This window comes from Dermochelys coriacea, chromosome 16, assembly GCF_009764565.3.
Source record: "Dermochelys coriacea isolate rDerCor1 chromosome 16, rDerCor1.pri.v4, whole genome shotgun sequence".
NCBI classification, from domain to species: Eukaryota; Metazoa; Chordata; order Testudines; family Dermochelyidae; genus Dermochelys; species Dermochelys coriacea.
This window is the reverse complement of record NC_050083.1, coordinates 19,156,092-19,178,928: the sequence shown is the minus strand read 5'-3', so window position 1 is coordinate 19,178,928 and position 22,837 is coordinate 19,156,092. Positions and strand designations below refer to the sequence as shown.

The following is a 22,837-nucleotide window of genomic DNA, read 5'->3' as shown; positions in this document are numbered from 1 at the left end:
GGCAGAGCTCTGAAGTCAGATCAGTTCACCCCATCTGGGGGTCTGGGACTCAGGTACCGCAGTGACAAGCAAACACAGGGCTCAGTAGCCAATAAACAGGTGTATGTGTGTCCAGGTCCGTCCCTCTATTGCTGTCCCACTAGGGCCTGGGGAGACCCGTGCATTTCCAGGCCTGAGTTCCCTTTGGAGCACAGAGAGGAGGTGGGCATCTGAAGCCTGCTCCAGTGGACACATTTGAGCCTGTCTTAATCTTCTGCTGTTGATCCTGACCCTGCAGCTAGCCACAGGTGAAGGGGGAAGCGTCTGGTAGCTCCTGTGTTGAACTCAGAGGGGAGAGAGGGACTGGGGGGGGTGTCCATGAGGAACAGTCCTGCGCATAGTAACGGACGTCTGTGGAAACTTGATGCCTTGTGAACTGACCCAGGTCCTCTGGGCGCTCACATGAAGTCCTTTGTTTAGGGCAATCGTTGCTCGCTGGATATCCGGCCCCATCTCGGCTCCTTTGGACTTGTTCACCTTTCCCCGAACCCAAAACCTCTCTCTTGTAATATGATGAGAGAATCGGCCCTTGTGTGAGCCCATCAATGTGCCAGGTATGCTCCCTGCCCCTCCGGGCCCGTGCCAGGGCTGGCTCCGTGCTGCCAGCCCTGCGGTCACAGGGAGTCCCCTCCTCCATGGCTCGGATGAAAGGTTAGTGTGGCGCGGTACACGGCCTGACACTATATGTGAGCAGCTCCGCTCTGCTGGGCAGCTCTGCAGGGACAAGCAGGCGTTAAAGTGGATGGACCCAGGAGAAGCAGCTGTCACTGGACCAGCCCTGGGAAGTGGCACGGGAAGCACACCCTACAGCTGCCCACTCCCATCTGAAACCTGTCTGGTCTTGGAAACCTGAGATGTGACTTTCATAGTTCTGCGTAGGCCTTACTCTCTTTCTTCTTCAGACTGCACGTTCCCTTTGTTATTGTAGGGTTGCTCACGTGAGTTTGTTATTAGAGGGTTGTGCATGGGTCCTAGGTTGAGCATGTGTGTTTGTTTTTTGGGTGGCTCATGAGTCCTGGAGCTGAGTATCCTGGAAACATAGGAATTGCCTGACCAGAGCAGACCCTTGGTCCACGTAGACTGGTATCATGACTCGAAAAGTGGCCAGTGAGAGGATGCTTCAGAGGAAGGTGCTGGATGTTTCCCATAGAGACAGTTTCTTCCTGACCCCAACCAATTAGTGGTCAGCCTATACCCTGAAGCATGAGAATGTACTGGCTTGTTTTTGCAGTGTCTTGTAAATAGCGGCCAGTGTGGATCACGCATACAGAAGAAAAGAACATTTCAGCTTCTAATGTGGGGAAAGCAGTATACAAAGAATTACACAGACTTTGAAAACAGAGAGAAAAAGATGAAAGTAGATCAGGTTTGGGGTCAGGCAACTTCAAACCTCTCTCTTTTTTCTTAGCTTAGCAGCAACATATTTGTTTGCTGACAATCATTAATACTCTCCTTAACTTTCAAGCTCCTCAGCTGGTGTAAACTCGTGTAGCTCCTTTGACGTCAAAGTTGCTCCACTGATTCGCATGAGCTGCGGATCTGGCCCTTAGTGTATGTATGTGTGTGTGGAGGGGGGTGTTTAGAGTTAACAGCAGCTTCATTTCCATGGACATTTCTCTGATGCAGAATAGGGTGGAACTTCTAAACAGGTATGTTCATGTGCCATCCATACTAATGCCAAGGAGTTGCCTTGTGAATCAGTTATTCTAAATATACAGTGAATCCATAACTCTGGGAGACAACATCAAGATCAACCTGGCTACCTATCATTTTCTTTGCAGGCATATCAGGCAAGTCAAGCACGTACTGTGACTATACACTGGGGCCCTGTAACAAAAGCTGTTGGGGCCATAGACACATGGGGGGAGGTGAGAAGACCCCACCTGACCGGAAAGCAGGTCCTGTTTTCTGTCAGCGTTGATGAGTTCAGTTTTGGTAACTACTCCCCGTCTGCCTATCTTCACCCTGCGCTTTCAGTTGGATATAAGATTCCGCATCAGCATCCCTTCTAGACTGTGGTGTAGTGCTGTTGTGTGCTGTTAAACAGCCATACTCCAAACCAGAAGTGGCCGCATTTCTGTGGAGAATGAAGTAACTCCCCATATAGTTTACCTATTCACTTTGGGATGAAATGCAAGATACTCGTATTGGGCCAATACTCAGTCCTTACTTAGACAAAGCCTCCATTCTTGTTCAGGCAAAATTCCCATTGACAAGAGCTCGATAGCATTTTGGCCTATTGTTACTTATTCCAGGGGTCATCCCGACTGACTGTCCAATCTAGTGTTCATATCAGATCTGCCTTCAGCAGTGATTAATTCTTGTAATTGGAATGAAGTGGGGAGGAGAGGCTTTACTGTGAATGGTGCTGGAGTCAGATCTGACAGCAGCCCTGATGAATGAAATCTGTGTTGTGATCTAATTAATAAAACACAAGGGGCAATGATAGCATCGGTTTGGAACAGATTTCGTTCTAGATGGGGTAATCCCTTACGAGTAATTATATCTAGCCCTCATATAGCACTTTTCATCAGTCAGTCTCAAAGCACTTTACAAAAGGAGAGAAGTATCATCATCCCCATTTTATACCTGGGGAAACTGAGGCACAGGGTGGGGAAGTGATTTGCCGAGGGTCACCCAACAGGCCCTTGACAGAGCCAGGAATAGAACCCAAGTCTCCTCTGAGTCCCAGTCCAGTGCTCTGCCTACTAGGCCTTATGATTTCAGTGGAGTTACTCCTGATTTATAAGGTTGTTACTGAGGTCACAGTCTGAACCATTCCTTCTGTAATGTTATTAACTGGTGCACAGGTCTCGTGCTGACCCTCTGCCCAGAGGTGAATTTCCTCCATGACCCCTCATTGAGCTGGAAGACTTGACCAAAGGGACTGAGTCATCCGCACAGTGGGTGACAGAGGCTGGTTTCACGCTGAAGGCTTCACACAACAGGTAGTGAGTAGGTGGGTGGGGCCTCCACTCAACATGGGCTGCAGATACCTGCACGTTGCCCCCCAGCTTGTGTGCGCAGCTGGCCCATGTTGCATACATACATACCTCCACTGCCTTCCATGGCAGCTCTCCATGCCTGGACAGGAATTCAGCCAGCCAGCGGATGAGTAAGGCCCTCGCAAAAAGGAAGGAAGGAAGAGCAGTCTCTCTCTCTCCCTCCCCACTTACTGAGACAGGCTTTTTAATCAGCCCTGATTATTGAAAGGACGTACTATGTTTTGGTAATGGATCGGGGAAGTGAGTGAGAGGGAGATAGATAAATTCAAAGCTTTTAGCGCGTCAGGGGCCAGAATTTACCATCGAGAGCTGGGGATGGGAGTGGCCTCTACTGAAGAGTTCTAAAGGCCCCGATTTAATGGCTGTTAAACGAGGAGTGATATGCCTCCGTCTGATTGAGTAGTTACTCTACGTGCAGCAAAGGGGGTAATTGCACAGCGAGGGGCTGGGTGACAGGAGGAGGGAGGGCACTGGAAAGCATGCAGCAGCCAGGTGGCTGGGGATGTCGAGATTGGCAAGGATACCAAGAGCAAGGAGCACCCAAGGCTTGTTTGCTTTTCTGCGCTGACACAGTCCAAAAAGTGGTGATCTGCTGGGAGGTGGTGTGGAGCGATGGGTGATCGGAGCTGAACGTCTCTTTATTATGCTGTATTAATGGTTTGTATTAGGGTAACGTCCATTGTGGCCCACTGTGTCAGGCATCGTGCAAACGCCCAGGAGGAGATAGTCCCTGCCCCGAAAAGCCTAGACCCTAAATAGACAGTCCCTTGAGAATTTTTGAAAAAACTTTTCTGTCTCAAATTGGGACAAAAAGTCAAAAATCTCTAAAACTTTCATGAATTGAAAATCCTTTACACACTGCTGATCGTTGGGCAATGGCGCCAAGAACTGTGCAGTAAACTAGAGAGACTGGAACCAATTTGATGGGCTCGGAAGAGACTGTAACCGATTGCAGCACTGAATAGAGGCAAGGAGAGGTGCTGAGATGTGACGAGTGGCAGTTTAGTCTCACAGAGGCTTATAAGTCAGTCCACAGTGAGGAGGGGACAGTGGGTTCTCGGCTGGGGACTGTGATCAATACCTGGGATGAGGACTTAGGACCCTGATGCTTCTTTGAACCTTCTCTTCCTGTGGAGTGTGAAGGGTTTGGCTGCAAGGCTCACAAGGACAGAGTTTGGGCCACCAGGTGGCTGGGAATCCAGAGAGTGCTGACTTGCTTGTGGAAATGCTTGGTGTTTCCTCTGCAGCAGTGCCAAGAGAGCTATGGGGGGAGACAAAGTGGGGAAAAGCTACATGGCTTCCAACGGTGAAGGCAGGGCCCAGTTTGGGACATAGGTTCAGGTCATAGGATCATAGAAATGCCGGCCTGGAAGGGACCTTGAGAGGTCATTGAGTCCAGTCCCCTGTGCTGAGGAAGGGCCAAGTCACCATCCCTGACAAGGGTTTGTCCAACCTGTTCCTAAAAGTCTCTTATGACGGGGATTCCACAACCTCCCTTGGAAGCCAGTTCCTGAGCGTAACTGCTCTTGCTGTTACAAAGCTTTCCCTAATATCTAACCTAAATCTCCCTTGCTGCAGATTAAGCCCATTTCTCCCTGTCCTACCTCCAGTGGACATGGAGAACAATCGATCGCTCTCCTCTTTATAACATATTTGAAGACTGTTCTCAGGTCCTCGCTCCATCTTCTTTTCTCAAGAGCAAACATGCCCAGATCGATAGGTGCTTCGGCCCCTCTCCCCAGGCAGGTGTCCCAGGCACTGGCAGAAAGGGCCAGGGGGTGATAAGACAGCAGCAGGTGCAATGTCCGTAGCTGCACGAGGGTGGTTCTGAACCCGGCACACACTTGGCAAGGGCACCTGAGAAGCTGGGTGTATCTGGTGGGGATATGTAAGCAGACACCCACTGATTAGCCAGAGACACTGAGACTGGGATGAGTGACTTCAATGGGACCGGCTGGTATCTTGCAGTAGGAGACTATGGACTGGTGATTACAGCTTATTGACTGGACAGGCGGTGACCAAGGTAAAGGGCGAGGGGGTGTGTGTCTATGGAGTGGGAGCTTTATGAAAGGACAGCAGAGCCCTCACTCCCTCTGCCCTTAGCTCTGCCCAGGCACTGCTGGGTGTTGAGATCTGGTGGCAGGAACATAGGTCAATGCGCCAGCTTCCCTAGCTTCAGCTCCGTTTTCTTTCCTGCTTCCCCTGCCATGGCCTACTTCCTCCTCCTTGATCCTAGTCTTATGCTGGCTGGCTTGGTCTCCAAGGAGATCCCTGCCTCCCTCTCTGAACTGCTGACAGGCAGAGGATTACAAAGCAGACGGTGCTCCCTGACAGCTGCCAGTTAATGGGCTTCTGAGCATTTCCCTATATGCAGCCTGGACTTTGCCATGACGCACTCCTGTGAACCCATTGTCTGCGCCCCCTCCCTGCCTGCCACACACACCCTGGACTTGCTCACCTCACTCTCTGTCTCTCTCCACACCCCAGATCTGGAGTCAAATCCCACTGGGGGTTACACAAAGAGTTCATTTCAGTAACTCCCAGCTCTCCTGGCACCAGCACGGGTCACTTGGGTCCAGTGTTCAGAGGAGACTGGGAGTCAGGTTTCCTGGGGTCCATCAGCACCTCTGCCGCTCTCCCAAGATCCTCCAGTAAGTAACTCGTATTGCTCGGTGCCTCAGTTTCCCATCTGTGAAACGGAGTCATGAGGGTTAATGAATCCATGTTTGCAAAGTGCTCGTGGATGCTATTGCTATTGTTACAGTGAAAGGTGGTAATGGGGTCTTGGATGCAGACCAATCACAGAGCTTGAGGTGAATGGGTACACTTAACCTTTCCCCTTTGTGTCCAAGAGGAGCAGCAATTGGGACTCTTGCAGTAAAACCAGCTGCAGACAAAGGGTGCAGTGAATGCCTCAAAGGCACCTGGAAAGGCAAGCCAGTGAGGGGAAAGAGGGTTTTCCGAGTAGCCAACAGAAGGGCTGGGCGCTCTACTGCACTGTCTGTGTATAGAGGAGCAGCAGTAAGCAATAGACAGAGGTCTAGAGTGACCCAGGAAGGTGACAGAGGCTGAGAGACAGCAGCTTCTTGGGACCAGGGCTGGCATGTCTGGTTTGGGAGGAGAGCTGGTTGGAGCATTTCTGACAAAATTAAATGTCATCACAGTATGGTGCTTGGACGAAGCTGAAACGTTTTGTGGAGATGTGTCAATTTCGACAAAGTTTTCATGGTGATGGTTTTTGTGGTCCAGGGCTCTCTGGTCACCTCTGATCAGAGAGAGAGTGAGAGAGACCTGAATCAAAAACCTGAGCATTTTGATCCCAAAATGTGTGTTTTGGCACAGTCCAATTGGTGAAAATGTTCCGAAAGTTTTTGGTCTCATTCCAATGCAGAACGAAAACCAATATTGAAACCTCAAAAGTTGGCATGAAATGGGATTATCGTTCTCCAGCCAGCTCTGCTGGGGATCTCAGCAAAAGCCTGCGTGCTGTGTCTCCCTACTGCTGGTCAGAGATACGTGACCGTGTGTCTATTTCTATGAATAAAAAGACTGCACCCAGAATATACCTGACTCATATCAACCATTTCTCACGTGGGCAGAACAACCCTGCAAGGCCCTGGATTACCGTGTTCCACTCAGCCTATGGGGCCACATTATTATTAGAACTTGTTTTGATAGAGAGAGCCCAACGGACCCCATTGTGCTAGGTGCTGCATGAACATGTAGTGAGAGAGAGTCCCTGCCCCAAAGAGCTTATAGTCTAAACAGACAACGCAGGATTATTACCCCCATGTCACAGAGGGGGAACTGCAGCCTAGAGAAATGAAGTGGCTTGCCCTAGGTCACACAGGGCATCTGTGGCGGTACTGAGAACTGAACCCAGGTCTCCAGAGTCTCAGGCCAATGCCTGAACCCAATGGCAGACCCTATGCTGAAAGGCGCTAGAGAATAGGCTTCGAGCAAAGGGAGGCATGATGCAGACACGAAGAGGCAGCTCCTTCTGGGAAAGCAACTCAGGTGCCTGGAAAACAGCAGCTCAGCTCCCTGAATTTACCTTTCCATCTCCCCTCGCGCTCTGCCTGTCTCCAGCTGCCAGCTCCAGTAATCTCTCTGTGACACATCAGCAAGCCTATGTGTCTGTACCCTTGCTCCTGGCTTCTCCCTCTGTCTCATTACAGCTGCATTAATATTACAGCATCCGAGTTGTAGGCTGTCACTGACATTTTCTCTGGCGATCCCCAACAGCCGGGGCGAAGGCTTGTGTACTGGTCCGGGTCATGCCGCAGTCAGAAGCTAGGGAATGCTTTCGCTTGAGACTTGCCCTGTCTTAGATGTAAATTAATAGCATGAGCAGCAAGATCAGAGCAGGGAGACCATAGCTGTGGTCCCGGGAGCATTGTAGTGCCATCAAAACCTATTAGAGTGATGGGTTTATACGCAGGGTGACATGCGTGGCAGACACGGAGCAGCTTGCAGGAGTTGGGAGGAAAGGGTTGCTGGAGGGTATAGCAATGGCAGGCAGATCTCAAGAGCAGGGATTTTGAAGAGATTTGCAGCTCTCAGCAGTGAATTGAGCCTGTGCTAAAGGGGGCAGTTGGAGCCCTTTGCTCAGCACCGAGAGCGCGCCACAAAACCTCCCCCTGTTCTCGTCCAACGAGGATGGAGAATGGGAAGCTAGCTTCACCCTCTGGGTTTGGGTCATGGTTGAATGGGACCAGGGCTGTTAGAGTAACACAAATCAGCTCCCGGCTACTGCGGTACTTCATTCTCACCTAGTTTGTCCGTTGGTGTTTTTATCTGCCTGTCTAGTCCCTCTATCCACCCATCTAGAATTATAATGCCACCTCCATCACTGTGGCATCTGGGCACCTTACAAAGAGATCACTCTCTCTCTCTCAGCTCCTCTCTCAGGCTTTCCTATGCACAATCTTATAATGCTTGAGTTTGAGTCCAACTCCCCAGGCCAGCTAGCCTGAAATGTGGATTTCAGCTATGAAGGGCCAGACTGTGAACCCCTTACTCCCACTGGTGAGTAGCGACACACGTACATTGTCCCGGAGAGGGGAGGGAGTTCACAGCCTGGGCTCTTAGTTTGTTACATTGGTTGATTTAATATTGTTCATTGTTAGTAATGCAGTAGCACATAGGAGTTCCAATCACGGCCCAGGCCCTCATTGTGCTAGGGAATGTACAAACACAGAATGAGAAGACAATCCCTGCTCCAAATTGCTGACACTCTAAGTATGAGGCAAGAGGCAATAGATGGATACAGGCAGATCTCCTGGGGAGCACAAGGAAACAATAAGACAGTACTGGTCAGCATGATAGGCTGTGGTCTGAGCACACCAGCTGCGTAACTGCTCTCAAGCGTTTTGCATCCTGGCAAAGGAGAGCTAAGATATTAAAATATTCAGGTTTGAAGGCTGGGCCCCAATAACGCCTCGTAACTCCTAATTCCCCTCTGTGTTAACAGCCTAGGACTTCGCATTGTCACATGGGGAGGTCACGAGTTGAGCTTGTCCTGGCCGGAGGATGGCAAAGCAATTTAATTAGGTGTCAGCAGAGAGGAGGCTAGGCCAGGCAGACAGTGGCAAATTAACGTCAAAGTCAGGCCATGGAAATGAAGTTACAATGTCAAGGCAATGACAAAGCGATTCCTGTGTCAGGGGAGATCACAGTGTACTAGCAGAATGGCAGCAAAATGATTTCAGTCCACGCCTGCTGTGGGAAACCAGGGCCTCTCAGTGAGAGCTGCACACCGAAGAGGCGTGGGGAAAGCCGTGGCTTCTGAAACTAGCAGTCAGCGGTACAGAGGCCCAAACAAAAGCAGTGAAACATAGAGAGGTTGTGTTAATGTAACGTTACCTAATTGACCTGAATTGCTGAGTAGCCTGTGTTAGGCAGGGGGTCAGGCTGCAGGATCACAAAGGGCCTTGCTGGCCTTAAAATCGATGAGTCGAGAGCAGCAATGAAGTGCCCCAGAAAGATTGCCAGCTGGAGCTGAACCTGGTTGTGCCTAGGCTTTGTAGCACACAAACTGCTCTGCCAGAGGAGCAGATGCAGCTTGTGTGCCTGCTCTGGGGAGATCCTGAACACATCAGTATATCTCTGGCAAGGGCATGCCCTGCGGGCCCATCTGCGAGAGGGTCAGGTGCATTGCTGGCGCTAGTCCAACATGGCTGGGCTGAGGCGTTAACGAAGAAGCTCCTGGTTACACTATAGTTATCTATCCACACAACCAGACTGTATTTCCCTTCTCCCCCACCTGGGTTCCACGGAAGCATTCTTGGAGACTGGGTTATCCCCTTCTCCTTTATGTCATGGCTCCACTTCTCTGGCAAGGAGATTCCTAGCCATTAGCAGACAGCTTCGCTGTCTCTACAACTGCCCTTAATGAGATTTTAACAGCAGTCCTTGATCGTCCTCAGTGCGTAACTACTGAGTTAATTGTGTCAGGCAGTGGGCGCCTGATCACTAATCTTGCAGTAATAAAGGGAAGGGAAGGGAAGATCAGGAGGTCAGAAGCACTAGGCCATTAAGGATGAATTACTGTGTAAGAGTCCCTGTTATGTCCCCCAAGCACACCTTGCCTGTGAGAGGGACCTGGAAGCATACACAGGCCCTTATTAAGAAGGGCAAGAGAGAAGGGCAACAAAAATGATCAGGGGTAGGGAACAGCTTCCATACAAGGAGAGATTAAAAAGACTGGGGATGTTCAGTTTAGAAAAGAGACACCTGTGGGGAGATATGATAGAGGTCTATAAAGCCATGACTGGTGTGGAGAAAGTGAATAAGGAAGTGTCATTTACCCCTTCCCATAACACAAGAACCAGGGGTCCCCCAGTGCAATTAATAGGCCGCAGGTTTAAAACAAAGACAAGGAAGTATTTCTTTGTACAACGCACCACCAACCTGTGGAACTCATTGCCAGGGGATGTTGTGAAGGCAAAAAGTATAACTGGGTTCAAACAAGAATTAGGTAAGTTCATAGAGGACAAGTCCATCAATGGCTGTTAGCCAGGATGGTCAGGGAAGCAATCTCCGGGTGTTCCTAACTCACAGTCAGTTCCTTTCTTATGGCCTCTTCCTACTTGGTCATTTTTTTTCCAACATAAAAAACATTGTCTAGAAGTTAGAACCTGGGCTCAAGAGTCAAGACTCCTGGATGCTGTTCCTAGCTTTGGAAGGGAGTTTTGGCCTGTTGTTAAAGCAGCTGGCTGAGATGTCAGGACTCCTAGGTTCTTTTCTCAGCTTTGGAAGGAGACTGCAGGCCTATACTTAATGCTGCTGACTAAGAGTCAGGACTCCTGGGTTCTCAACCACTGAGTCATCACTTCGCCTCGCTGTCGCTCAGTAAAAATGGATTTAAAAATACTTATTCCTCCCTGTTGCTGTAAGGCTTAGCTGACTGAAGCCCTCAGGCCAAGTGCTTGGCAGATTCATTATTTTAATGGGTTTTTCCTCTTGGCATGTAAATTCTCCTGTTTGTTCCTAGTACTTCCTTTTTGCTAGGATTTTCTAGGGTGCCAGTGTGAGAAGACAGGAGCCCTTCCTCATTGGCTGGCAGGGGGAAAGGGCATGCTATGCCCATTTAGAGGTCAGAGAGGTTGCTGCTGCAGTACACGTTGACATCTGTTCTCTATGCCTTGCACTCGTCTCTGCAGGCAGTTTGCGTCCAGGAACGGCCACTCGTGCCGAGCTCCTCTGCTCATCCCCAATGTGGCAGCAGTTGGTAAAGCAGCGATCCCATCCCATTTGTGCTAAGATCTCTTCCCTCTCAACTCCATCGCTAATAACAGCTCCCTTGGTAGGGAGCCTTTTCATTTGCAGGCACACTGTGCTCACTTCAGATTTCAGCACTGCTGCGCCTGCCTTGTTTTGACACATTAATTGATTCTACTTGGTGAGATGTCGCTGAATCAACCCCACTCCTAACGAGCCCGTTGATGAGGAAACATACGACGACAGTATTGCTGGAAGTTGCTGCCAGGATAGATAAGGCTGGCTTCAGAAGTGCACTTATTGTTGCATGGAATAGCTACGGGGTGAATAAATGGTTGGTGCTCCATGGGTCTGCTGCTATCCTATCACCCACACCATTTGAGAGTCAACCCGCACGGGCGGCCAAGCTCATTGCTGCTCTGGCATAAATTTCCCGCTAAAATGTGTGTGTGTGGGGGGGGGGGGAGGATTGTGGGGTAGAAGGGTGCAAGTGGGTGGATTGCAGTCCCTAGGCTTTCATTATGCCCTTGAGCACAGCCTGCCAGCCTTTGTAAGGGCGCCCTTCCCTCCTGTGCGCTGAGCTGGCAGTGGGCAATGGCTGGGCTGGGTTTCTACTGACTCTACTTGACCCCATCTATTTCTCACGAGCAGCCCGGATTCCAGGCTCTGTCTGCTCCCTTAGGTTTCCTTGTTGGCTCTAACAGATTTTGCTGGGGCAGGTCGCGGGTGGGAGCAGGCAGGATTTGTAAGCTGGTGCAGGAGTCTGCCCTCTGGCCATGCTGAACTCACTGCTGCAGGCACCCAACCCTTCTGAGTTGAGGGTTCATTTGTCAGCTGTGGGGCCTGGTCCAGCCCCATTGGGGAAGTGTTGGACTGGGGTATGCAGGCCATGTGCTGCTGGGAGCATCCTCCCTGCCTGGCTGAGACAGCAGCTCGCCTGACTCTTTGCTTTCCCTTAGCTTCCTTTTTCAGAGGCTTATTCTCAGGCCTGAATCCCCGAGGCACTGAGAGCTCAGTGGGGGAATTGATGGGAGTTGCAGGTGCATCCGGCTGCATGCCCCGGGGAAGGCCAAACAGCCAGGGTAAGCACAGTGCTGAAGTCTGCACAAGCCTTCACCATTGCTGCTGCACAGGTGCAAGCTCAGAACGGTCCCTCCATGGGGGAAGAGCTGTTGGTGGAGCTGGGGGGGAGGGGGAAGAGAGTCAATGTCATCCGGGGACACTGGGAAAATCCATTTACTTTCCTAATTCGAAGTCCAAGTCACTGCAGGGCCCAAGCTTCTTAACTGGCAACAGCTGCTATGAATCCAGCCTCTGCATGGACTTCAGTGGCGAGATCACAGGGGATGCTTGGTCAGGCAGGCAGCGTCTGAATTGCCTCAGGAGAGGAGAAATGAGCAGCTCCTTGAATTTACTCATTTGTATGAAAGCATCAATCAGTTTGTGGATCAGATGGTATCTAGGCTGCATAGGCAGGTGCACACAGCCCTGCTGGGGGGAGGGGCAGGAACTGGGTCATTTGAGGACAGAATAGGACACATGGATTTAGGAGGGAAGGCAGCCTTATCTTGCAAGTTTGGGACAGTGGTTCATTTGGCCAGGGAGGTGTAAAAGACCCCCCACCCCCACCCCATAAAATGCCTTTTCAATTTATATGTGGAGCCTAGTCTCCATTTATTTGTATCCAGCAGCTTTACCAGCCATCCTAGCAAACACAGAACAAATGCACACTGCAAGACCCCTTCTTCTTCCTGATTCAGGTTCATCCCAGCTAGCCCCTATCCCCAGCAGCTGCCCCCTCCCTCCATCATCAAACCTCAGCAACCTGGCATGGCTTGCATTACCACACCCCCAGGCCTCCCTGCCTAGACTCTCTCCCTCCACTACTAGCTACACAACAGCTTGAGCAAAGGAGAATTTTTAAAAAAACAATTCCCCCCATCAAGAAATCCCCCAACAAGGACCCTAGCACTGCAGCAACTAGGAGACTTGCTACCTAACTAAGGGCAGTCCAGCCCTCAGACAGGCCCTTTTAAAGGCTTGGACACCTTCCCCTCCAGCTCTCAATCAGCTCTCCCTATTAGCCAGACTCAGTGATGGCAGGTTAGCCCATCTCCCACTCAGAGCTTGTCTACACAGAGTTGTGTCTGACTAATGGTTCCTGATTTACTCCCCGAGTGGCCACCCTGATTCTGGAATAAGGGTGCCTTGTTCCAGTTTTGCTTAACCTAGCAGGTCAATCAGGAATAACTCCACATGTAAACAGCCCCTCAGACTCGCAAGCCCCTGCTTGTGACCACTTCCCAGGCTGGGCTTTATAGTGTTGCTTGTTTACTGACCCTCCCTCGTTTTGCAGGGCAGGGAATCTCAGCTCTGCTCCAGGGCTGGCACCTTCCCCCAAACTCTCTAGCTAGCTGGCTGTCTCCTTGGGAAGTGGGGTGCTTTTCCCCACCCCACCCGTTTAGCTACATGAGTGGGGAGTTCAGGTGCTTCCCCATCTGGTGCTGCTGCTGTTTGACCAAGCTGGTAACCCTCTTCTATCACCACCATAGCAAGCAGAGGCACCCCCATTCTTATAAACGGGATGATGGTGGCTCAATTCTGCAAGGTGCTGAGCACTCCTGTGAGATGCCAAGTGCCCTCAACTTGCTGACATCAATGGGACGAAAGGGCCCTCTACCCCTGGCTGGATGAAGCCCTGGCAGGGTCAATGTGACCATCTCAAACTGCAATTCACTAAAAGCAAACTGGCCTGTTGCCCCTCCCCTAGCCCCTGACATTGTATCTGAGACTTGAGATTGCTGTGGTGCTGACTGGAGGAAGTGTGTGATCCTGTGCTAAAGGGGAGGAATCTCTAGTGACAGATGCTCCCATTACCATAGGCTGGGACATGCCTTAGGACCACTTTCACCTGGAGAGGGGCTCTGAACAACTCCCCCCAGCTCCAGTTAGCCCTGACCACTTCACAGCTCAGGTGAGCTCCTTGGCCTTTGTGGCTGGTCTTTAACAGGCCAGACAGGAACATCAGCATCCCAGAACGCTGGGAGAGTTTGGATCCCGATCCAGTTTGCAACTAATCCCCATCTCGAGAGTAGCACCCTCGCTGGAAAGCGCCATCTCCAGATTGAGTCAGAGTATCCTGTTTGCGCTTATCGAAAGAGCTGGGCAAAGAGCGGCATGAAACAACCCAAATGAGGGAAGCAACGCGATGACAGCACAGCCCATCTCCCCGCTCTGAGAGCAGCAGGTCATTTAGTGCTGAGCTGCCTGCCAGCCCATCCTAATTAAGGCACCACTCATTTGTCAGATGGAGACTACCATGATGGAATGAGTGATTACCAAGTATTGATCCACTCCCTGCCTCTGGGGACTAATTTGTTTATTGATGCCTGCTGGATCATTACAGCAGGCCTAAGCCCAGGAATAGATTGGGCTTAAAGGGGTGGGTTCTTTCAGAACAGAGAGCAATTAGGGTGACCAATGCAGCCATTTGAGTAGGCAGATGTGCAGCACATGTCCCTGGCTGGGTGGGGGAATTTGCTGCATTCCCAAGCATTGGGCTTACCCTTATCTGGTGCAGCAGCTGTCCTGCTTCTGATAATGGCCGTTTAATAGTGTCCAGCACGGGGCTGGACATGGGCTGTAGGCAACAGGTCAGATCAAACTGGCAGAAAAGGCAACAGCTCCAGCTGAGCTGCACGGTCTGCTTTTGCAATAAAGCCAAATGTAGCTGGCACATGGATCCAGTGTGGAAAACTCAGGCCCAGCTCAGTTGAAGCGACAGGAGCCAGTTTTACCTTGGCCGTGGCTCTTTATGGTAAAAAATCTTGGGCAAAATTTTTAGAAGTGACTAGTGAGTTTGGGCACCACCATTTGTGGGGACCCAACCTGAGCCTCAAAGTGGCTGAGCACCTGCCCTCTGCAAATCACAGCCCTTCTAGTTGGCTCAGTTTGGGCATGCAACAATCATGAGCCACGGCTGAAAACGTTGGCCCTTCCGCTTGACGTAGCTCCTCAGGGATTTCACAGCTCGTTGCAAACATGAATGAGTTAAGCCTCACCCACCCAGATGATATTGAACAACTGCATTATCCCCAAGTTACAGGTGGGGAAACTGAGGCACAGAGCACCTCCAAGTATCTGAATCCCCCTGACAAGTTGTGTGTTTTTACCATCGCCCTTTCCTAATTTGTAAGATTTTCTTTCCTGCCCCGTTACTGGCTGAAAGACCCCCCCATGAGCAGAGGAAACCGTGAAATGGAATATAAACAAAATACTGTTGAATGCACACAGTAAACAGACAGAAAACCAGAGCAAGTATATATTTTCTCAAATCTGCATGTATGGTCATCTTAGCTGGTCAACTTCTACTAACAGAAAAAAATATAATTTCAGACAGCTGTCTGTTTTTTTTTAAATTGACAGTGTCCCTTTGACCAGACTGTATAAAACAGGGGCTCTCAAACGGGAGGTCGTGAGGTTATTACATGGGGTGGGTCACTAGCTGTCAGCCTCCACCCCAAACCCCAATTCACCTCCAGCATTTATAATAGTGTTAAATATAAAAAAAAGTGTTTTTAATTTATGGGGAGGGGGTCACACTCAGAGGCTTGCTATGTGAAAGGGAGCACCAGTACAAAAGTTTGAGGACTACTGGTATAAAACATATCTAACACTACAAAACTAGTCCGTATAGCTATTGAACCATTAGCTAGTCTAAGTCCTGAATCATTTACTGTAGGGTTATAGTAAATAGTAAGTTTCCAAGTAGCAGCCGTATTAGTCTGTATCCACAAAAAGAACAGGAGTACTTGTGGCACCTTAGAGACTAACAATGTTATTAGAGCATAAGCTTTCGTGGGCTACAGCCCCCTTCATCGGATGGATAGAATGGAACATATAGTAAGTATATATATATATATATATATATATATATATATACATACACACACACACACACACACACACACACACATACATACAGAGAAGGTGGAAGTTGCCATACAAACTGAAAGAGGCTAATTAATTAAGATGAGCTATTATCAGCAGGAGAAAATAGTAGTTAATTAACATCACTTCTGTTTTATGTACGAGGTACAATATCCATTAGCTAGTTACACCTGAATCCATGATTTTTTTAAAATTAGATGTTTGTTTACCAATGGGACATGGCGGGAAAACTAGAAACAGAAAGCCCCCCTCCACCCCACAAAGGCCATGATACTCTTCCAAGGACAAGCTCCAGCTATGGAGACACCAAACCACCACTCTGCTCCCAGGAGACTGTGCAGCTTTCAAAATGAGCGTGTGGTACTGTGCTCCTTGCACTTGGCACTGCTGCCCCCTTTGGGCTCTTGGTCTTTGGCTTCCCCCTTTACCAGGGTTACCCTATAGGAACGGGCTTGCGAAAGCTAAAAGAATACAACAGCTATACCGAGGACACATTAAAGTTCCACGCACTCTTTATGAGAGCAAATATGATTCCAGATGCCTGAAGAGCATCTAGCTGTGCTCAGAGGATGATGCAAATCTCAAAACATAACTAATGAGGTGCTAGAATACAGAAAGAAGTAAACTGTGCTGATCATTCAGTTTGTTTTCTAAGCATGCTGATTCATTTAGATTTCAATATCCCTGGACTGGCTGCGTTTAACTCCCACCAAGGGAAGTACAGAGCTCTTAGTCAAGAGTGGCTGAACTTTACATCAATCACAGAGGCTAACCTAGAGAGAAGATTGGTAGCAGTTCATAATGTATAGTTAAAGCATTGAGCTGCTACAGGCTCTTCTGTGTTTATTTGCACATAGGTCAGAGAGTCAGAAACTGAACTGAACCTAGCTGCCTCTTATAATTAATTTTTGTTTGGGGTTTTTTTTTTTTTTTTTTAAAATAACTCAGGCTGTTCTAGCTCAGTATTTAAAAGCCTTAGCACCAAGCATTGAAGTTAACACCCTGTGAAAATGGTGGTGGGTAGGCTGGATAGCTGCAGGTTTCATCCTCCATGACTCAGGGGACAGATTTACATGGACTAGGACAGCGAGTAGACAGTGCCATAATCAGATGGGACAATTAGTTCCTTTGAAATGGCTGTTTACATTCTGCATAAAGGTTAAATCTGTCCAACCCTCGTTTCATTCATTGCCCTTGGCAGTCATACCGAAGCCAGGTGTTGCCATGATGGTATTCAGACAGGGTGCTGGGACCCTGACCCAGGAAGTGGTGCATAGACTCATTGGCACAAGGCTCTGGAAGCAGGGCTCAAATGAACTATAACTCCTTGCAGCTTGGGAACAACTCCATGGCAGTAGAAAATGGATCCTGCTCATGGACATTAACTCCCATGAGTGTGGTAGTGGGGCAGGAGGGGCATTGCCCCCCCAAGCTGGAAGCCTTGGGCCAGCACAAAATTTACCCCCGCTCCCCATGCAGCCCCATTGGCCTGATAGGCGCTGCCCCCCCCCATACAAAAGTCAAACTATGCCTCTGAACCTGCAAATGAGTTGGCTAACATCTCTCTCCCTCTCCCCAGTGTGATCAGTACAAGAAGGGGATCATTGCTGGCTCAACATGCAAAGACTTGTGTGAGGAGCACACCCTTGTATTCCAGCAGTGTCTTTCCTCATCTCCCACTCAGCAGGTAGGTGGGGCTGTCTGAGCTCTGGGAATTTAGCTTGGTGGATAAATGAGTCTCTTCCCACAGGGGGGGAAGTAGGCTACTGATGCCCCTTTAAGATAGATGTATGCCATGCACACCCCCTACTCCCCAGACTTTAGTTTTCACCATTTTTGTCACAAATGTCTTTTGCTTGGGAGGTCTGGGCTGAGCTCCTTAGAGACCTCAGTGGATGCTGCTTCCTTCTTCTGGAGCTGCAGGCCAGCCTGTGCTGCTAAACAACCTCATCCATCCCCTGGCCAGTCTCCTACAGTCAAAGCAGGGAGGAGGAAAAACAAACAAACATACATTTAGGCTCTGATCCACAGTCCATGAAAGTTCCTGGGAGCCTTTCCATGGACTTTGGATCAGGCCCTTGGAGATGAGGCAGGTCAACCAGCTTTTCTAGCCTCTGGTGGCATTGACAAGAAATAATCGCTGTACGGAGGCCGTTAGAAGAGTGGGGACACAGTGCTTACCTGAACTCACTGGAGTTGGCATCCAAGATCCCCGTTAAATAAAATGGAGAAGACTTGGTGCAATGCTGGGTTACCATGGCAGTTCTGAGGGGCTGCTTTTCAACCCCTCCCTTCATAGGCAGGTGAACACACTCCCCAGAACACCTCCACTGTGGTTACCCCGTGTGCCTCCGCAGTGGCTGCTTCAGTGGAAAGGCCAAGGACTGAGGGGGCGACCCAGAACCCTTCTCTTCCTGACCTGGGCCATGTTGGCTCCACAGGGTAGACGAAGCTTGCACCACCACTGCCCATCTGGTGCCTATTATGCAGATAGAGGGCTGCATGGCTGCAAACCCACCCTCTTACTGTTTGCCAATACAAAACTCACTGGAATTGGTGGAATGAATCTCACTGATATCATCCAATGGGCCCCACAGCCACTGGGCTCTCCTGGGAACCTGCATGAAGAATGCACCAACTAATCATTTGCATTTGCTTTCACCCAGTCAATATTCCCATGGTCACTTACCTCTGCTTTGGTCCAGGTTTACAGGGGGCGCTGGATGGAGAAAGAAGTGATCATTAAATGTGGTATTGAAGAAGCCTTAAAGGCTGACAGCAACCCCGATTCAGTGTCCAAGAGGGACATGGTTCTCTTTGACAAGCCTACAAGAGGGACATCCATGGACGAATTCAGAGAGATGCTCCTGAACTTCCTAAAAGTCAGTGTTGCTGAGGCTCCCAAGCTCTCGCATTGCGTTTTTCTGGACAGGGTATTATCACCTGCATTTGGAAGTCCTTGGGACCCGACATAGTGCTTGTCAGTGGCGAGAAGCCTAAGCTAAATGTATTCTTCTATCCCCTGTAATCCTTGAAAAGATCCAGTCCTGTCTGTAGGACTCTGATACCCACTGTTTGTTGTAGAGTGAGGCTTCGTGTGATATGTCATATTCAAGATAATCCCCAGAGCAAGTACTGTAGGAACCACTAGATAAGGATATACATCCAACAAAATCACTGTGTTAGGTGCGAGGGTACATTTCATTCTCATTTTGTTCTGTTTTAGTGTGAGTCTCTACCGCTCCTGTGCAGTCTAGCAGTAGCGTTTGAACCTAAATCAGGGTGTTTAAGAGGATATCCTCACTTGAGATGTATTTACTCTTTTGTAATTAGAATATAGATTCGACTGTAATAGATTTCCTACGAAGAAGGGGTTGGTGGCCCTGATCCTAGATTGGCTGCAACTCCAAGGCTGGCTCCAACTGGTGTAGAACCACACTCCAAGGGTGTTGGACAGGCACAAAGGTGTGTCAAGAGCATAGCCAGAGCATGCTGCACTCCGCCTATCCCTTGAGGGCTTATCCCACATTAGAGCAGCTTTCAGCAGCAAAATCACTCAGAGAATCTAAAGGGCTGTAAGCAGCTGGCTGCAGCAGAGTGCATGTCTCAGGGTTGTTCTAGCACTTTTACCTCACTCAGAGAGCAGCACCATAATACTCTGCCCTGAATTAATGTACACAATGGGTAAAATTTAAAGAGCTCATGCAATTTCTTATTGGTTTGCAGGCTAACCTAGGAGATCAGACATCACTTGTAGCCTTGGTGAACCAAATCATCACCATGGCAGATGTGAACAGAGATGGGAAAGTGTCTCTAGCAGAGGCCAAATCCATATGGGCTCTACTTCATCTGAATGAATTCCTGCTCATGCTCTCCTTGCATGAGAAAGAGCACACCTCCAAATTGCTAGGGCACTGTGGGGACCTGTATGTCACGGAGAAGATTCCTCACAACTCCCTCTACGGTACTAATGTCCCTCAATTCTTCCAGCCATTGCTGCCTTCAGCCATCCACCGGATTATTCACCAGTGGTTTGCTCCAGCCTGGCCCAGGAGAGCAAAAATCGCCATTGGCCTTTTGGAGTTTGTGGAGGAGATATTCCATGGGACATACGGGAACTTTTACATCTGCGAAACCAGCTTTAAGAATGTGGGCTACAATGACAAGTATGACTTCAAAATGGTCAACCTGAGGAAGGTGGCAACAGAGATGACAATCAGAGGTTTCCTCAAGGGGCATCACTGTGAGCAGAACGTGGACTGCACCTATGGGAAGGACTGCATGGCGACTTGCGACAAACTCATGAAGCAGTGCAAGAGCGACATGGTCCAGCCCAACCTGGCAAAAGTCTGTGGGCTGCTGCATGATTACTTGCTGTATGGAGCTCCATCTGATTTGAAAGAAGAGTTGCAGAAGCAGCTACGAACTTGTATGACCCTTAGTGGCCTGGCTAGCCAGATGGAAGTGCACCATTCACTTGTGTTGAACAATCTCAAGACCTTGCTTTGGAAGAAGATTTCAAATACCAAATATTCCTAACAGGACAGGACTGTGGGCTATAGTGTTGGTATCCAGTTAAGGACAGAAGGTCATGCCTCCTCATTCCGCCAGAGAAAATGCACCGGAAGCAGGTAGTTCACATGGCTGCAGCCCTTATACCTTCATGAAACCCCCACTCCAATAAAGCATCAGTGACCCATACCACTTAGCAAAATCATCAATAGCGTGCTTTAGGTCTGTAAAGAACATGATGCAAAGTAGAAATACCAAGAGCTTGGCTGAATAGGTTTGGGGAAAGAAGATAGAGGAACCAGAGTCGAGCTGCACTTCTTTCCTGCTAATCAAGGAACAATCGCAAGTGCAGAAAGAGAATGAATCATCATGCTGTAATTGTCATATCTTATTCTGATGAACACTTCTGATGTAAATAAATAGCTTTTATGTGAGTAGCACTGGTACGTCAATGGCAAACAGCCTTTTCAATACCAGCATCCTGGTGATTCTTAAAAGGGTAGATTATCCCACCCTGGAGTCTGCACAATTTATTTTAACATCTGAATTTGATTCTGTAAAATTCAGACACCATGTAGGGAGCAGACAGAAAAGCTCACCCACACACACTTTGAGTTTAGTTGTTACACACCTTCCTGAACTGCCTGACCACATAGAAGGTAGATCCTGGCGAATTCTAGGTTGTGTGTAAACAGTTGCTACGCTTGCGAGAAGGAGCATTGCCTGGTGGACTGCACCATTACCCATTTGCATTGTTTAATAATGTATTAAAATGATTACAGTTAAGGGAAAACACCGATGGCTATAACATAAGGATAAAACGGACCTATACAAATACATAAAGTCCCTGGGCAAAGACATGAACCAAATTAAGAGTGGCATATATGCTACATAGTATACTGTATTCCCCATATCAAGAGAATAACAGTGCTCAAACACCAGTTCAGGTACAAATCCACCTCTTGGTTTAATTGGCACTTCTAAAATTGACAGGATTTGATTGGAAAGGTAAAAGACTAATCCCCCATTAATCCACTGCTCTTCACCTGCCCCCAAAATAAAATAAAAGAAAGGAATTTAAAAATTTTTTAGTAGGCAACAAAAACAAATCTCATTTGGCTGTCTAAACACTACCTGCTATTGAAGTACTAACCCTTTGTTTCCATTTGTATTTACTTATAATAATCCTTTAACATTCAAAAGTGCTCTGAACACATAGATGGAGTGGGGTGTTTAGCTTATGTAAACTATTTTTAGTTGGTTCTCCATTCCCTGCACAATTTTTTCCATTCTGATAGACTGTATGCTGGTGATCCGATGGTAGCTTCGTGAAGTGAAGCACACATCTGAAGTACAATCTCTAGGAAAAAAAATTCTGTTGCACAGGATATATGGCCTATGAAAGCAATCTTTAATGTCACAGCTGTAAAGTTATGAGCCCTCTGGAATGGAGATATCAGTCCCTACTTTTAGTTCTATACGATCATCATTACCACTCAACTGTTATTTATGGGGGAAATGTTTTAGTGGCAACAATGCTTTAAATCTATCTTGCAGCCAGTTTAACTTCTTGTCCGAGAGCCAGGCCAGCTTTGCACTACAGTAATTCATACACCAGAAGACTAAGCATCTTTTGTAGGGGTATTTTTGTTGTTTGCTTGGGGTTTCAAATTCATTGTGTTATGTCCATAAAAATTACTCAGACTTTTTAAATACTATAAAACTACAGTGGGTAGGAAAAAAAGAAAAAAAAAGAAAAGGAGCCTAGAAATGCAAAGGCAAGGCCAACAATCCGAACTTAATGCATGCTATTGCATTAAAAGCCCTCTTGGTTTAAGAGTTTTTAAAGGATTCTGCCTAGTTAAGTGCCGGATTTCCCATTTTTTGCCAGATGAATCAGAAGTGAATTTAAACAATTTTTTGAAAGCAATTTAAAAATAAAAAAAAAATTGGAATGATTCAAATGGATATTACTTATGCTACTGTGAATACATCAATATAATTGACTTTAGATTAATTGGGTAGGCCCCTTTTCTCTTTAGACTGACACTTAAATGAAGCTCACACCCCAAGCCAGGAAGAAAATCCGTTTAAACTTTAGTCTCTTTATGGTTTCACTATCCATTTGCTAATCTGAAAGTGCCTGGAAAACACATGAATATAGCATTCAATGTAGTTTATCAGGAACACACACAGAAGCAGTGTGAAGATCAGAATAGCTTTTTATTCTTTATTGCACCTTGGCTAAACAGGTTATAGAGAACATTTACAGTTGCAAAAATATATTAACATCACAACATATTATATTCACATTCATGGTCTGTAGTGCTTGGAGCATCTTTGAGCAAATGCATGGCAGAGGATGAAGCTATATCTAGCAAACTTCAAGTGCAGAGATTCCAAATGGTTTATTTTCCTGCTGTCAGGTTTGTTAGAAAACAAACTTACAGGCATCATCTGCAAACAAAGTGCACCAGCATATTAGAATAAGAACTTTAAATAAATGCAGTCCTCAAAATGTAGTGCTAGACATTGCAATACTTCAGTACAGGGCTGGCACGCAACATTTTGGCAGCTGAGGAGAGGAGCTCTTTGACCTCGTTTGGGCC

The 22,837-nt window shown here is 48.1% G+C and overlaps 1 protein-coding gene and 1 long non-coding RNA gene across 2 annotated transcripts in view; one reads left to right on the top strand and one right to left on the bottom strand.

Annotated features, from left to right (window-relative positions):
* The window catches only part of DIPK1B (divergent protein kinase domain 1B), a 39,488-nt gene extending 17,338 nt beyond the window's left edge, over window positions 1-22,150 (top strand). Inside the window, exons 3-5 of the mRNA XM_038374787.2 lie at window positions 17,296-17,403; window positions 18,422-18,598; window positions 19,443-22,150. Coding sequence (XP_038230715.1) covers window positions 17,296-17,403; window positions 18,422-18,598; window positions 19,443-20,255 — 1,098 coding nt within the window. The 3' untranslated portion in view covers window positions 20,256-22,150. The remainder of the gene's footprint in view (window positions 1-17,295; window positions 17,404-18,421; window positions 18,599-19,442) is intronic.
* Window positions 3,807-18,436, bottom strand: LOC122456921. Its single transcript, XR_006276095.1, has 2 exons — window positions 18,406-18,436; window positions 3,807-4,305 (listed from the first exon to the last, which is right to left on the bottom strand). It is a non-coding gene; the product is annotated as an uncharacterized LOC122456921 (long non-coding RNA).
* Window positions 22,151-22,837: the final 687 nt, after the last annotated feature.